The 17,836-nt window shown below is 35.9% G+C and overlaps 1 protein-coding gene across 1 annotated transcript; it reads right to left on the bottom strand.

The window, feature by feature from the left end:
- Window positions 1-1,275: 1,275 nt before the first annotated feature.
- Window positions 1,276-6,067, bottom strand: LOC107654538 (fructose-bisphosphate aldolase A-like). Its single transcript, XM_016441655.1, has 7 exons — window positions 5,987-6,067; window positions 4,268-4,386; window positions 3,914-4,180; window positions 3,576-3,736; window positions 2,489-2,666; window positions 2,163-2,362; window positions 1,276-1,745 (listed from the first exon to the last, which is right to left on the bottom strand). Exons 2-7 carry the CDS (start codon window positions 4,377-4,379, stop codon window positions 1,650-1,652), a joined length of 1,014 nt encoding a protein of 337 aa, XP_016297141.1. The 5' UTR covers window positions 4,380-4,386; window positions 5,987-6,067; the 3' UTR covers window positions 1,276-1,649.
- Window positions 6,068-17,836: the final 11,769 nt, after the last annotated feature.

Here is a 17,836-nt window from a genome sequence, read left to right as displayed (position 1 = left end):
GTAATGTATTTTATTGAATAACACTGATTTATGTTTTTGTTTCAGGTCATGGAATAAGACGTGGAAAAACCGCCTGTCACATTTACTTACAAATTTTCTTGAATTTAAGAAAATCACACATTATAGAGACTAATGTTCTTTAAGAAGCTCCAGCCTCTGAAGTGCTCCCAGTTGTTGAGGAACAGCTGGAGAACAGGACTAATTTAAGTCTATTTAAGTCTAAGATTAGCTTTTTATTATTATTATTATTTAATAATAATCTTTTTTTCCATGTCAGATTTGCTCTAAATGTAATGTATTTCGATGAATAGCAATGACTTCTGTTTTTATTTCAGGTGATGGAGTAAGACGTGGAAAACACCTTGCTGTTTTTTAACTTCAGTCAGCTTTGCATCTGGTGGGTTGACATGAGTGGCCTTTCCATCCTTTCTCTTAGGCCCTAGAAACTTTAGAAAACGAAGATGCACAAGAAAACTTAGAACCTTCTTAGAATTTTTCTCAATTTACAAGAAAATTGTCTTACTTTTATTTCTAAAGTTGTAAAAGATTTTCAAGAAACATTTCTTGATTTCTAAGAATATTTACAAAACAGAAAATTATCTTACAAATGTTCTAAATTTACAAGAAAATATAAAAAAAAGTAAAAAGATTTTCTTGCAAATTTACTTGATTTATAAGAAAAATTGTACAAATTGATTAATTTGTAATAAAATATATTTATGTTCAATTTATATTCATATTGCATGTTTCCTTGTGGAGTCATGCATTACACTGACATAAAGGCTTCTGCAAGTAATGTGTCACTTCTGAAACCACTATGAGCTCCTTGTCATGAACTCAGGCCATACATCTACTGCCAGCTGCCAATAAACTGAGCCAAAAACATTTTAAAGATACTAGATAATGTCAGTCTACAGGGTGTTGAGAAAGTGTGAAAGGTTTAAAACAGTGTGACGTAACTTAGTCTCATTCGCTGAAATCACATGCTTTGGCCAGTTTAATATTTGCCCTGAACCATTTGTTTGAAACAATATTTATAGATATTTCAATATTTCAGAAAGCAGAGTTTCTCAAGCATCCTTGACAATTACAAAACAGCTTACTGATAATAAATCTTGCAATTGAAAATTGTAAAGCAGCAGAGATTCTTCTCAGGGTGATAATCATCCTATAAATTGACATTCTTGCATCTGGGTTGGTTCACAAGGTTAATAAGATGTGTTGTCTGTATAACAGCATGAAAGAAACAAAAATTAGGTTAGCAGTGAAAGATGCTTTAATGTTTTTTTCCCCCCAGTGTGTATCATATTAAACAATAACAACAATAATATACCTCTGAAAGGTATATGTGCTTTGTGCAAGTCAAATACAGTTATTATAAGTACTACAAGTACAAGAGCAACGTTTCTCTAAAGAGGTAAACATTACAATACATTGGAGTGCTATTAAAAGAAGGAAGAGGGAGGAGATTAGGGCAAAAACGTATGATCTCTTAGTTTCATGGTTTTGTTTTCACACATGGAAAAGTAGCAAACACTAGAAAGAAAAAGGGAATGGGTCAAATGATGAGTTTAGGGTATAGATGCGTTGGGGTTCATTCATTCTTTAGGAATATGATGAGGATTGAAATGGAAAAGGCTTCCTGGTGATTAGTAGGCATGGTTGGCCACAAAGAGAGACTCTCCAGCAGCAGAACCCTTATCTCCTGCGGACACATACTTCCCAACACAGGCCAGGCTGTTGTTCTGGAGATAGAAACACAACAAGACCAAACAGTTGTTTTACAATGTTCACATATGAAATGCTAATCCCTCCTGAACAAATTACTCCATGTCTTACAATCAAGAATCTCAAAATATATATATATATATATTCTATGTAATAAGCAAAAATAAAAATAAATGTTTATATAAAATATAAAAAAATATCGTATAACGTATACAGACATGATAAATTAAAAATACATTTATATGTATAAATACACCATTTATAATAAATAATAAAAAAAAGAACATTAATTATAATTATAAAATTAATTAGAAAAAAAAAACATGCCAGATTTTTTGTTTGTACTGCAATTAGAGAAAATCTGGTTACAAAACTAGGATTTTCATATAACCAGATCAGTATCCAGTAGATGATCTCAAGTTAATAAAACTTACAAGAGCTCTCTTTACGAGCTCCTCCTGGCAGGCCTTGCCATTCTCCTTCTTGCCACCCCAGGCTTTGAGGGCAGAGGCCTGCAGCGCACGACCGTAGGAGAAGGTCAGGGCCCAGGGCTTGTTCAGGGGACACTGGTTAATGGCATTCAGGTTGAGTGAGGCCTCCTCCTCACTCTGGCCTCCAGACAGGAAGGTGACACCTACATCGAGAAAGGGGTGTGGTATGAGGTGATGATAATTACATGCTTAAGAATTTATCAAGCAGGCCTGTGATAAGATAAAGACTCTGCCATGACTGAGTGAGTAATTGCGGTCACTTTACTAACCAGGCACAGCGGGAGGAACGGTGCGGCGAAGAGCTGTGACAGTGGCCATGGCGACCTCCTGAGGGGTGTTCTTCTGGGAACACGAATGCCCGGCGGTCACCATGTTGGGTTTGAGCAGAGTGCCCTCCAAGTACACATGGTGGTCTGACAGGGCCTTGTACATGGCAGCCAGAACCTTCTCGGTCACATACTGGATCAGTTCTTTGTTTTCATTTTAATCTTAGTTAAAATTGTGGTAATTTTTTGTCATTTTATCTGTATATTCATTATATATATATATATATATATATATATATAAATAAATACACACATACAGTATATATTTTGAAAATATTTACATGTCTAAATTTATATTCATAATTTATATTATAAATATATTAACATAACATTTTTCTGAAATATATACATGCATGTGTGTGTATTTATATATACATAAATATACACAGCACACATACATATATTATGTAAACAAATTTTTTTATTTTGGATGCGAGTAATCGTTTGACAGCACTAAAATATAAAACTTAATATAATAATCATGAATTACTGTATAATTAATTATTTTAATATTCAATACAATTGAAAGGTTTGGGGTGGGTACAATTTTTTTATGTTTTTGACAGAAGTCTCTCATGTTCACCAAGGCTGCATTTATTTGATCAAAAACACAGGATATTGTAAAATATTATTAGCATTTAAAATAACTTTTCTATTTTAACATATATTAAAATGTAATTTATTTCTGTGATGGCACAGCTGAATTTTCAGCATCAATACCGCAGTCTTCAGTGTCACATGATCCTTCAGAAGTCTTTCTAATATGCTAATTTGCTGCTCAAGAAACATTTCTGATTATTATCAGTGTTAAAAGCAGTTGTGATGGTTAATATTTTTTATGGAAACTGTCCTTTTTTCCAGTATTCTTTGAACAGAAATTTCTAAAGAACAGAATTTATTTGAAATAATCTTTTTTTAATATTATAAATGTCTTTACTGTCACTTTTGATCAATTGAATGCATCTATGCTGAATGAAAACATTAATTAAAAAAAAAAAAACACATGGATATATAGCTGTAAGTGTCTCACCATCTGGCAGATGCTAGCGTAACGGGCGAGCACATTGGCGTTCTCAATGATGGCCAGTCTTGAGGGGGTTGTGGGGGTGATCTTCAGCACACACCTCCATTTAGCAAAGTCTGCCCCGTCTTTCTTGTACTGAGCGCAGCGCTCGTACAGCCCATCCAGACCTGCGAACGCAGAGGCAAATGAGCATTTAATGAGTCATAAGCAAGTGACTGTGACCATTCAGTTCTGGACAAAGTCCATCTAATTCCAGCATTTAAGTGGATACGAAAGGTTATAAAATACCATGTGTAATTTTACTACCCGATAATCTATTTTATAGATAGCGATGGGATTTTCACCTTGTGTGGTGGTCTCTCCATTAGTGCCAGCCAGGGGAACCACACCCTTGTCCACTTTGATGCCAACTACCATGCCCCTCTCCTTAAGGAGCTGGGAGAAGAGTTTGCCATCATCTGTCTTCTGGTAGAGGGTCTCGTGGAAGAGGATGACGCCGCCGATGCAGGGCTTGACGCGGTCGTCTGCGGTGAACAGAAGCTGGCGGTACAGTCTCCTGTTCTCCTCTGTGTTCTCAGCATTGATGCTCTGGAACCGCTTGGCCACACTACCTGCACAAGAACAAAGATTCGAGATGAAAGATTAGAAGAACCTTAGAATAGGTTACTAACAAACACAAACTGAATGGCTTAAAGTACCTGTAGACTCATCCGCAGCAAGAATGCCTTTGCCAGGGGCGACAATCCTCTGAGCAATATCACTCAGCTCCTTCTTCTGCTCTGGAGTGAGGAATGGGTAAGCGTGAGGCATCTTGACTCTGTGGAGGAAGGTGTGGGAGACAGAGAGACATTTATATGATCTCCGAGATTAAATTATTCAGAATACCAGTACAAACACATGAATCACATTACAAAAACATTCACCTAAGACCAAGTAATGAATCAGGTGACTGTTAAATCAACACCAAAGAGTCGGAGCAAGGGTTCAGATATGGGTGTGTACTTAAATCGTAAACCTTACTAAAAGCGCTGATTTTTCTTTCTTCTAACCACCTTTTTGTTAGCTAGTTCTCGACGAGTTTGGATGCACATGTCCTTGAGATACAAACACGTATGACCTTGTGCGGCTCACGTAACTGTTATTTTTGCATGACAACTGAAGAAACTAACGTTAGCGAAAAGCTAGCATCGTTCAAATAGGTTTGATTTTACTTGGATGTCGGCGTTTTATATAAAAAAAAAAAAAAACTCACCTATTAAATGGACGTTATGGAAGCGATTGTTTCCGAACCACACTTTCAGCGTAGCCACGTTATTCTGCGGTTGCAATAAGATGCAATACAGGAAGGAAATTATTAAGCAATTTTACAGGAGGATAGCTGGACCAATCAGCACGCGAGTCTTGTTTTGATTGACAGGGCGAAGAGACGATGATTGGCTGCTGTGCTTTGGAAGGCGGGTTTAAGAGTGACGCAACAATAGGGGAGTGGTTTTATTACAATTAGAGGCGGGGTAGATGTTCTTGTACGTAACAGAGTTCACATGTAGGAAACAGAGCTGGAAGTGACATTTTGCAGTGCTCCATTGATGTAAGCGAATACATATGACCTTGTCATGCGTGTGCAGTTATTTCTGAGCGCTAACAGTGTTTCTGAGATCTAACAGGCTATAAACTAACACTAATGTGTGTTTTTCTTTAATAAAATTAAATCTGATGTTATATTATATTGCTTCTCTGTCTAATGGACATTGAAGAACACCTCAACAAGAGGTTCTTAAAATTCCAGTAACAAACCTATAACACCCTCTGCTCAAGTTGCGTTCAACCAAAGGCCAAATTAAATATAGACAATAATTTGATGGCTGAAAGCCAGTGGTCCAGCTGAGCATTATACAGCAGGTTGTGATTTGTGAAAAGGGGTCTTAAAAAGGTTCTTTGGAACGTTGAATGCCAAGCAAAGTCAGTAAAGCTGGTTAACATAATTCATGATTTAAAAAAAAAAAAATTCTGTTGATCAGTATTTTGTATTATAAATTTCAGCAAGACAGTTATTTAGAGAATTAAGAATTATGAATGATTTCTTGATTGAATACTTCAGTCACTGGCTAAATTATGAATGTATTTTTTAAAACAATAATAATAATTATTGTATATTATTTTTAAAACAATTATTATTATTATTTCCACAATAATAATAATAATTATTATTATTAATAGAAATAATATTAATATTTGAAATAAAAACAAAATCGTGCAACAGTAGAAAATAATTTGAGCAAATGCCTTTAAATAAAAGCAAATAAAAAAGTAAAGCCTACAAAATAAAATAATCTTATAATATAGTACACAAGTACCGTATTTCTGCTATTTACATTTTTGTACTACAGAATAAAAGAGAAGAGCATGCACATTTTTACCGTGTTTTTGGATGAAGTGAGCAAGAGATACTCCCCAAATGAAGGCAGAGGAGGTCTGGATAGTCTGTGACATCTGTCTAGTGCCAGATGACCTGTATTTATTCAGACGAAGTGACCTTTGACATTCCGTGGGTTTGGCTAATCTTAGTAGCAGGCAAACCCACGATGCAACCGGAGAAGGGCGATGTGACATTCATGCACACTGGCATGCAGCAAAGAAAGGTTAAAGAGAAAGGCTGTGAGTGGCATAGACATGTTATATGATTATTAATGTTGTTGCTACATGCATGAATTACAGCATGCATTAATGCAATCCCTATTCAAAAATGATGCAAAGGGGGGCTGGTGGTCTACAGATGACTGCAATAATCGGAATGAAACTTCTGCATGATGTTCTCTGATGTTACTCCATGCACTCCCTATAAACCTCCTCTATCTATGAGATTACTGTCATCAGAAAAGGGATCTACTGTCATGAGATCTTCTGTCATGACCTTTCATCTCTCAAACATCTTCTCTACATAATCGCTGTAATCAGCAAGAGCTACATGAAAATAGAAAATAGAAAGCCTTTATAGAAAAGTATAGAAACTTCCAACAAATAAATTGAAAATTTTAAAAATGGCATGTTTCATAAACAAAGCAGAAAATCCAGGACAATCCAACAAAGAATGTAAAGTGAATTTTTTAATATCTCACCACCAATGCTCCACAGATAATAATTTTACGGTAAACAAAGCCTCATAAAACACTTTAATTTATTTAAAAAATAACCCATTTACAAAAAATAGCACATATTTATAAAAAAATAACAATAATAATAATAATAAAATAAAATAAAGAGTTTTGCCAGGCAACAGAGGGACCATCGATAAGAAGTGACTGAGTCAGGGGCCAGTTGCATAAACTTAGTCACCATGTTAAGACTGTGTCTTAAGAACTAGTTTGACCAACTAGCAGTTGCCAAGGGGAAATCAGTCTTACCTTTCCACTACAAATAAGACCAATCTACCTTGTCATAACTGAATTAAAAAAGTTATGACCAGTCTTAAAGAAAAAAAAATTAGATGACTTTCTTTTTGGATTCAAATGAGACCATTCTCCCTTTTTATAACTGACTTCAAAAAGTTATGACCAGTCTTAAAGAAAAAAAAATTAGATGACTAACTTTTTAAGACTAGTCTAAACAGTTTATGCAACCGGCCCCAGGTTTACTTTGTAAGCCATAGTGTGTTGGCTGTAAGCATTCAAAATATGGCCACATACATTACTGTACCACATTTCACATAATACAATACGCACACATAGTTAGATCATATTTCTTATGTAACAACCGAGATGATGCCCTGTAAACAATTAGATCAGTAAAAATAGGAAATAGCTTTTGTTACACTTTTACAGTATTATAGTATATCACAAAAGAAATCTAATCAAAAATGTAATCTGAAAATGGTCAGTCAGAACTATATGTATATAAAAGTGTACCTCATATAAATATAGGTGAGCATATAGTCCAGACATTTCAAAGACATCTGTGTCAGAATGAGATACACTGAACAGCATATATGGTTTATAGATTCCTAACTTCTCTTTGTATGAAGCACAAATGTCCATCTTACAAATGTCCAAACACAATGATGCCAAAGAGAAACACACTGGCTATTATTGCTGACTGGAAAACTAGAAAAAAATAAACAACAAAAAAGTACATAAATGTAGTAAGTCACAATAAGTTAATAGGACTTTTTGTGCTTAAAATGTAAAAATCGGCTAAACGTAATGTTTTAAAAGTTCATGGCACTTCTTAAAGCCATATGCTACAAATTCATCAAAATAAAACCTTTACTTTCACCTCAGTCTTATTGTTCTGCAATGCTTGTGTACGTCAGGAATTACAGCTGTTTGGAAACCTGGTATGAATGATCTCATTCATCCCGATATGAATGAAATATATCCAATAACCATTTTTAATAATTCAATTAATTTATTGTAATTAATTAAAGATTCAATTAAACAATGTACACTGAAAAAAAAAATGTTTTATTCATCCAATTAAAAAAATGTAGGGTAATGATTCACATCTATATTTTTTAACTTGAGCCAATGAAAAATAAATAACTTGCCCTGAGGACAAACATTTTTTTCAGTGTATATTCCCAATAGATGGATCTATCTAGATGAATAAAGATCTTAATCTTTATTTTAGTTAAATCAATTATCATAAATAGGAAGGATGCGGTAATGTCTCAGAAATTATGCAAACTTTACAGAACAGGCAAAGACTGAATCACAATTTCTCTAGAGCTTAAAACATACTTAAGTGTAACTTGGAGTTGGAGCTTCTAAGGCATCTTTTAAAATGAGGAGGATTTTTTTCTTCCCATCCACCCTTCTACTTAAACTTGATCTCAAAGCAGAAGCAGTTGATGGAGTCACACTCTGGAGGCTGACAGGTACAGGCACAATCCCACATCGCACACTACATTAAACAAGATAAAGAAAAACAGGTTTATACCAGTTCTATTCATATTTATAGGCATGGATAGGCAGGATTTTGTGAACTGTTTATTATTTAGAAAAAACAAAAACACTCGAGTTCTTTGATGATAAAGTTATTTGATAATACCATCAAAAGTCGGGAAGTCGTGGCCTAATGGTTAGAGAGTCGGACTCGTAACACAAAAGGTTGCGGGTTCAAGTCTCGTACCGGCAGGTATAGTAGGTGGGGGGAGTGAATGTACAGCGCTCTCTCCCACCCGGGTGTGTGTTCACGGTGTGTGTTCACTGCTGTGTGTGTGCACTTTGGATGGGATAAATGCAGAGTACTAATTCCGAGTATGGGTCACCATACTTGGCCACATGTCACTTTCACTTCACTTTAATGTTAAGATTAGTTACAAAGGCAGTCTTGGCGGTAACACATAACAAGTAACACGAATGATGTAATCAGATTACCTTTTAAGTAACTAGTAAAGTAACACATTACTTTTAAATTTACAATAAAATATCTGAGTTACTTTTTCAAATAAGTAACGCAAGTTACTTTGCTTTCCCATTTATTCACAGACACCGCTCCTGTCCCTGTGTTGAGAGAAATCGCAGACCAGAGGCACTTCCTTTAGCCTGAGGCTTATTACTTTCACTTTTGGCGTAAAAAGGCCATTACAGTTGCCAAAAATATAACTTTTGAGATTTCTGTTGTAAAAAAACAAAAACAAAAAAAAAACAACTAAGCAAGTCCAACCCAGGTGGCAAAAAGTAACGCAAAAATAATGTAATGCATTAAAAGTAACTAACACAATAAGATTTATTTTTTTAATGGAGTAACGTAATATTGTAATGCATTAATTTTAAAAGTAACTTTCCCCAACATTGGGCATTGGTAACGCTTTACAATAAATGTTCTTTAGTTAACATGAACTAAAAATAAACAACACTTCTACAGCATTTATTCATATTAGTTAATGTTAATGTTATTATATAAATCAACAGTTTTATCTATTAACATAAATGCAATGTGAACTAACCGTGAACAAAGAATGAACAATTGTATTTTTATTAACTAACATTAACAAAGGTCAAAAAAATGATAATAATATAATTCTCATAGTTCATGTTAACTTATGCATTAACTAATGTTAACAAACGAAATCTTATTGTAGAGTATATCACACCATGGGATCAAAGACTGCAGTCTTACGTGGCAAAACTGTGCCATACAGAGTGTATTCAGCTTAAAACAGGAATAGACAATCAACGTGTGACTTACATTAGGGGAGGGGCAGGAATAGTCCAGACAGGATTGCAGAGATGGTGCACGGCAGTCACATGACTGGGCACACACTAAACAGTACTCACAAGGAGAGAAACTTGCGCAGCAATCTGAACACCGAGGATCACACTTGGCCTGCAAAGTCAGAGAGCTGTTACACAATGCAAAAATGACCCAAAAGAGAGAAGTGAGAACAGTGGGAAGTGAGATTTAAACTGCCTTTCAGAACAAGGAAGCTGTGACAAATCAGGCTACATCTGAGACAGACAGACTACTGTATAGCAACAGCCATAGGTATTGATTCTAGAAGATTGTTCTATTTGAATTTGGCTCACAGAAAAGTTTTATAAAGTTTCCTCAGAAAGAGGAATGATGCTGAAGTACCTTGAGACAGTGATGACACCACAGCACAGCCGCAAGGAAAATCATATAGAGCCCCACAGTGATCATGAGGATGGCAGGCAGCGGGAGGGAAAGAGCCCACACAGGAACAGCCTGACAGGGGAGATGGAAACATCACTGTATTTCACTACTTGTTAGTACATCTCATGGACAAAACGAGCATTGTTTTGTATTTTGAATTAGTATTTGTTTTTTCATAAATAAACATCTTAGGAGTTTTCAAATGGATTTTCTCACACCTCGGTAGGTTCTAATCCCTATGAAATGTTCTTATGACATATTACAAATGGCCCCTAAACATATTAATATATACAATTAGACATGTACAGCAGCGTATTAAGGCTGAGACTGGGAGCACCCATCTGAAACCACATAGTAAATCAGAAAATAAATACTACACGAACAAATCACGCTCTGATCTGTGCAGTTTAGTAACAGAGCTGAGAAAGTCTAGCTCATGTAATGTACGTTTAGTGAAAGATGAGATTTATGTCATAAATTCTGACAGAACACCGATTTTAATTTGTGTGTATAGTGTGCATTTAAATATTCACGACCGTTCATTATCATCATTATTATTATACATTATTTCATATTATTAGTAGTAGTATCAGTATTACACAGTATGCAATGAAAAACACGTAAAACTTAATTTGTAAGGAAAACGCTAACGCTAGTAGTTTGGTTTAGAAACGCACAGATGCCGTTACAGACTGCGTCTGATGTCCAAAAATCAATGTAATGGTATCGTACATACCATTACATCGTCCCTGCATTCCCAATTTAATTGACCAGGGTGTTCAGTTATCAGGAGGTTTATTTAATTTAATGAAACCAGATATCTACTTTGGATAGCACATCGTTCTAGCGAAGCTGACCAATGTTGTCCTAGCAACCGAGATACGACTTCCTTCGCGTGTACGGCGACTTGGAGGGACCAAACTTGATCAAAGCCCCTTTAGTATTCGACTTGATCCATATTGAAAACGTCTTACTGTTTTCATTAAAAATGACTCGAATTTACGTTGATAAAATTGATGTTAAACATTTAGCGTCATAAATAATTTGTATGCTATATGAGGAACTGCACTGCGACAGCGGAATGTAATGAGATAAATACATCGAATATGAACGCAGCAAAATGGCATAAAATGGCATTATATATTATTTAATATGAACCCTGTTGACGTTTACATAAAGCAATTGAATTTGATTTATTTTAATTTAATTAAACAAAAATACTTTTTAAAAGCAAGCTAGAAGCAATGGAAGATAGATTCTTCTTCTTCTTCTTAGTGTCTTTGTGTCATTTATATGTACCTATATTTATACCACCCATATTTATTTTGGTCTATTTGTTTGTTTGTACCTTATGTAATGTTTAGTTCCAATGCCTTCTAGTGTTCAATTGTTGGATCGATATGCCTGGGAAAATGAGAGACGAAAAGCCTGACAAAGTACTTTGTTCTTGAAGATTGTTTCGAGATTACTTGTGGATTATTTTTATATTTATAATAATCATTGGAAGGCCCACTCCTAATTATTTTATTTACTTTATACAGTCATTTAGTATTTTATTTACTTTATTAAATTACATTTTTAATTTAATAAAAAGTTAAATATACATTAATTTATTAATTCATTTATCAAACTCAATAACTACATTTCTAATGCAAGAGCAAATTGCCTAAATAATGCACTCTTAAAAATTCTGCAGTTCGTTCTTTGCCTATATGCATATGTCAGTTTATTGAGTGACAAAATGACAGAAGACGGCTTAAGGCAAAAATGAAGGGTGAGAATGACGCCGGCCCAACCAGAATAGATAAAACATTGTATAAAGCGATGTTAGTCACAAAAGCTGTAAAGGGAAAGCTTTTGATGAAGACTGTGTGATTGGAGAATTGTGGGTTGAAGCCATGAATGATGTGATCCGAGGACAAAAGACCTGAATGGCAAAGGACTGCCATTTTCCTGCTTTGATTAGTGTGTCATGTAACCCTTAACCCACATGAAAGAACCACACATGGACTGTGTTGTTAAATTACTTCTAATATTTACTTAAAATCTTAGAGGGTTCTTCAAGTTAATAGTTTAGGATTCACCGGACAGAACAGTTTGAGAACCCCTGCTTTGTAGAATGTCCACACAGTGTTGCTAGCAAGAAATGAGAAAGACAGTAAAGGTGTGTAAGAAGCATACTTGAGATTATTTTGAATGCCTTCTCAATCAATGCAGCTTTGTTCCTCCAGCTGGGAAATAAGAGAATCTTCTGACAGAAATTTTGAGAATTCAACAGTAACCAAACAGAAAATGAAGAGAGTTGACATAATAGTGCTTACATGTGTCCAACCCCCGAATTCAGACCAAACCCTTGAGTGTAAACAGAAGCTCAGATGAAACAGAGAGAAGAGACTGCAGTCAGGTAAAGCTGAAATTAATTTTGCTTTGTCATTGTAATGTTAAAAAACATGCATGGAGTAGGACAGTTCACATTCTCATGAACAGGAGAAATGGAGTTAAAAATGATGAAACCAGTTATTCTAACCTATTCATTCAGATATGCACACAAATTTAACCCCATTGCTGAATAACTCACCAGGCACACCAGGGGCCTGAACCATGAAGCCGGATTAGCTGGCTAGCCAGGTAAATTTCAGTTTAGTTTGCACTAATCCTGGGTTTTAGGTACCATGAAAGTGGTTTGGCTTTTAGCGGCGTTGTAATAAATGAATAAGCTGTAGAATCAATAGATAACGCTTTAAAAATGACTACATGTGACCTTACATGTTCTACTCAGTATCGCTATATATTATCAACTATACAAACTAACTTCACAAGTTTCACTTGTGACTGCACTGATAGAGCAAGATCATTTCTGTTATTTGTCCTCTTTCATGGAGAAGTCCTTTCTTCGTGTAAATGTGTTTAAATTCCTCATATTATTCAATTTCTTAACCTTTAGCAAAAGAGTTTTGGATCCTGCTGGCTGAATCACACTTGCTCTGTGTTGCGAGGCATGTGATTGGTTTCTCGCCACTGATGTCACACATACATGTGCACGGGCTCCACTAACTCAGGATCAAAGCCTGAGCTGACAAAGAAAGTTGATCAGCATCATGGTACCAACAAAGCCGGTGTTCTGTCGATTTGTGCTACCCTGTCAGATTTTGCTATCTCCCATTAAAACAGTGGGTACAATTCGACAACGAAAAATATTACCTGTAAAATTATGGTTTATTAACGTCTACACCTACCACAACCCTAAAGCTACCCTTACAGTAATGCAAATACATTAATTATGTGTTATATTCACGGTTGTAGCTAGGGATACAGCTACAGGGATTCAGCTACAGGAAACCAACAATAAATAATATTGTTGTTCAGCATGAGAAAAATGATGCAATATTGATGTGTGCATGCGCAGTAAACCCTGGTAGGACAATCTGACAGGTAGGATCAAATGTCAATGGAGTGGTTTGGCTTTGTCAACTCGAAACTAATCCTGTAACCCTGAGTTTGTTCAGCCACCATCATGGTACAGGCCCCAGGATAATCAGGCAAAGCACAAGCATTTAACTAAAACTCACAACATCAGCCTGGATCCAAACAGAGCCTTGTTTGATGACCACTGGACTTCCACACGGACATCCTGACACACATGTCTGTTATTGATTATCTATTAAATGGGCTATTTGTCGAATTCAGAAATGCTTGTTATTAGCAACACCAATGGCCAATTAGTGAACTGCCTCAGATAGTGCACGAACATCTGCAAGATGTTTGTTAAACAGCGCTTCATCTGGAAAGCATCTGCTGTGTACGAACAACTGATGAATATCTTTAAGATGCCAGTTTTACATACATTCTAAGTCATAAACACCTTAAAGACGTTTTCATTTAATTTTCTTTCATCACTTTTGAAGAGTAATTAGCTGGGGAAGATGATTTACTACCAGGCTCAGACTGGGACTGAGGTGATACCGGCTTGGCAGGCTACTGAGAGGATGGAGCCTTTTGGTGACTTGAAACAGCTGTTCACATCCAAGAGCACAAGAGCACTTCGGCAGGAAGTGTCAAAGAGCCTGTGATGTCTTCTGTGCTGCTGTGAAACGCTCAGCAAACCCATCCATGACAAGGCCAAACAGTCCATAGGGAGAGACTGGTGAATCTAGGAAGGTGACCTTGTCAGCGTCCCTGATCTCCACCAGATTTAGCCAAAGGTGGCGCTCCAGCACTACCAAGTTGGCCATGGCCTCGGCTGTCAATAACATATCAATGACATGGAGTCAACCACGACAACTTTCTCCTCAGACCTGGCAAAGGAAATCGAGCCGCTCGCAGCCAACGAGGGGCGTTGATCCTCAAGTGTGAAGTACAGGCGAGTTGAGGCAAAGTTCCCAGACTTTCTGCAGTCAGTCTGAAGATCTGGCTATGTGAGACTAAAATAGATCTGGCTATGTGAGTAAGTGTGTAATGCCTAGCATTTTAAAATCTGTTCAGATTTTAAAAGTGGAGTAGTGTATTTCAGCCTTAAATTGTTATGCTTGGTGAGATTTAGGGACGAAGGCGAGAGCATCCAAATGCAGATGAGTTTTATTCATGGAATTAGCAGGTTCCAAGACAACAGAAAACCATGACCATGTAACAGCCAGCAAAAGAACAAGACTAGACAAAGAACATGGGCAAATAATACACAGGAGAAGGGGCTCAATGAATTGTCATGGATACAAACAGGGAATTGCATTTGCATAACACCGCCCAAATGTTCACGCAAAGAAAGAAGGCGTAACTTTTATTCTCGCTGTAGTATTGCTGCTGCCGCCATGTCGTGAAGATGCTGTGTGTTTCGTTGTGAAAGCAAAACTACTTTGTTTGGCCTTCCAAAAGAGGACGATATCCGCTTCGTCATGCCTAGAGCTGATCCGTGCTGGTCGCTGAGGAAATACATCAACATCACGCTGTGGATCGCCGGATCGGCTTTCACCGTGGACGAAGCGGAGTCCAGCCCGGGGTCGTCACATGTGGTTGCTGCAAGCCCTCCGGACGCTCCTTCGTCGAATCCGCCGCCACCAAAGACAGTATAAGTCATTATAATCCATAATTATGTCCCCACTGGATGCAACGAATGCCTCTTTATAATGGGTTTTCATGTTTTTGAATCATCACTCCGGCCTGACAGGGCATCATCACAGTATGGTAGGGGCGTAACATTTCCATCACACGCTTGAGGTATTCAGCCAATCACAGCGCACTGGATAGCTGGCCAATCACAGCACACCTTGCTTTTCAGACCGATGAGCTTTGTAAAAATCGACGCGTTTCAGAAAGGTGGGGCATAGTGGAGAAACAATAATGTACAGTATGTGGAAAATAATGTGTTTTTTGAACCTTAAACCGCATAAACACATTTCATTACACCAAATACAAAAAATAATGTTCTTTTTAGCAACATCATATGACCCCTTTAACACAATGCAAAATCCAATCTTCTCAATGCATTTATTCATCCTGACCATTTCGTGCTTTGGAAATATTTGAAAAATGCATTGTTTGTATATAGTTGTTGCTACTGGGCACACCTCAGCAGAAGTATTTCAATTATGGAATAACAGGTTTGACTTCATGGCCTCAAGTTCAGCAGTTCAAGCTCTCACCATTTGTCTCCTCAACAGTATGGTTGATTGTGTTTCTGTTTGCTGCCAGATCTGATGTAGCCTATGCGTTGAAGTTCATGGTTGAGGAGATATGCACAATTAATTTATTTTGTTTATTGCAGGCTAAGTCTATTTTTATTCTTATTAGGGGTAAGTAAAGAATGCTTTAATACAGTTAACATTATATGACCACAAACTCAGAATTTTTCTGATCTAGGCTATATATCTCCTACAGCCTATATCTACACAAATCTCTTCATGTTCTCACTGAAGCCTGACTTGCCTTAGGCATGTGTAAACAATGAAAACATTTGTAAAAAATGCAGTGGATTGAGTAAAAAAACAAAAAAAGAAACATACATATTCAGTTAAACATTCTGTCATACACTGTCAGAAAAAAATGTGTCTTTAAGGGTAAATTACAGGGACATCTCTGTACCTAACTTACCCCTAAAAGGTTGGTAGTAGTACCTTAAGGGTATATATTACTGTTGTATGGTGCTGATATGCATTTTTTTAGGGGTAATTGTACTGCCCAAGTGAGAAGCTGTCAACCTAAATGTACAATTTTTGTCCTAAATAAGCTTGTCTTATGACTCTCTACAAGACTTGCCAGCATATGAATTTTCAATAAGGGGCGTTTATGTTCTGCCTTTTGTACAAATGTGATGTTTTATGTATTTGCTTAACCATATACAGCCAGACATACGAAATAATAGTCATATACTTTAAGACAATATATTATTAAAAGTTTGTATATGTGTTTTTTTGTTGAGTGTCATTTAGGCTTTTATGGATCATATAGTGCGAATATGGAGCTCATACTAGAGGAAGAACAAAGCACAAAACACAAAAGGTGCGTCCCAAATCGCGTACTTATGCACTATTCTATGACGTTTTATAATATAAAGAGTGCGAGTAGTGTGTTCACACTGAAAATTCCAAAAAGAAAAAGTACACTTTAAATACCCAGATGATGCACTTAAATAACCGAAAAAATGAAGTGTGGAATGTTGGATACTTCATGCACTCAATTGTCGCAGCTTTAATTACGTGCCGAAGGAGAAGGGGCTATCAGACTCCGATTATGAATGACAAAATAACCTTATATAATTCACACTATACATGGTTGAGTATATAGTGCATAAGTACATAGTGGATGAGTGCATAGTGCAGTGCGTCATTTGGGACGCAGCTATAGTTTTATTAAGAGGCCCAAACTGAGAAAAAATATGCTAATTGGTGCAGTTGTTTATATTTATATGGTCAAAAAGTAAAACGAAATTCTGATAACTTGTAGTGTAAATCAAGTAGATCATTGCAGACTAGCAGACATAAAATGCATATAAATATCAGTTGTCACTCACTATCTCCCAATAATATGTCTTAGTAAGATGATATTTAAATGCTTAATCAGTAATTTTTTTATTGGGGGAGAAAATGCTATGCAATACAATGACGACTGAGAGATAAACAGAGAAACATTTCTCTAAAGCCTTTATCAAATTTGATAATCAGATGATTTCGAAAAAATGATATATGGATAATCAAGTAAACTATGTTGCTTCAGTCCCGTAAGTATGAAGGATCTTGAAATATTACTGACAATATAAAAATTATTCTTATGTTTAATTTCTAAAAATCATTAAAGATTTCACAACAGGTTCTGGTTCTAACTAGCTTTATTTTTAATGCTTATAATTAATTATTATTAATTATTATTATTATTATTATTATTAATTATTAATAATTTAGTTGATTGCTCTCAGTGTCCTTAAGTAAAAACTGCACTGATTATTTGCACTAATATTTGAAAATATCTTATTGGGATTTACTAATATTGATGAGAGCCAAATTCAAAAGTGTTAATAAGTATACTGTGAAGACAGTGGCTACAAAATTAACAGTTAAGGCAACTGTAATTTATTAATAAAATAATGAATCATTTAATAATAAAATAACAATGAATAATTTCTTAACAAAATAATTTCATTTTATGTCATTTTAATTTCCCATGGC

This window comes from Sinocyclocheilus anshuiensis, unplaced genomic scaffold, assembly GCF_001515605.1.
Source record: "Sinocyclocheilus anshuiensis isolate Anshui unplaced genomic scaffold, SAMN03320099.WGS_v1.1 scaffold419, whole genome shotgun sequence".
NCBI classification, from domain to species: domain Eukaryota; kingdom Metazoa; phylum Chordata; class Actinopteri; order Cypriniformes; family Cyprinidae; genus Sinocyclocheilus; species Sinocyclocheilus anshuiensis.
This window is presented reverse-complemented; position numbering and strand designations above follow the sequence as displayed.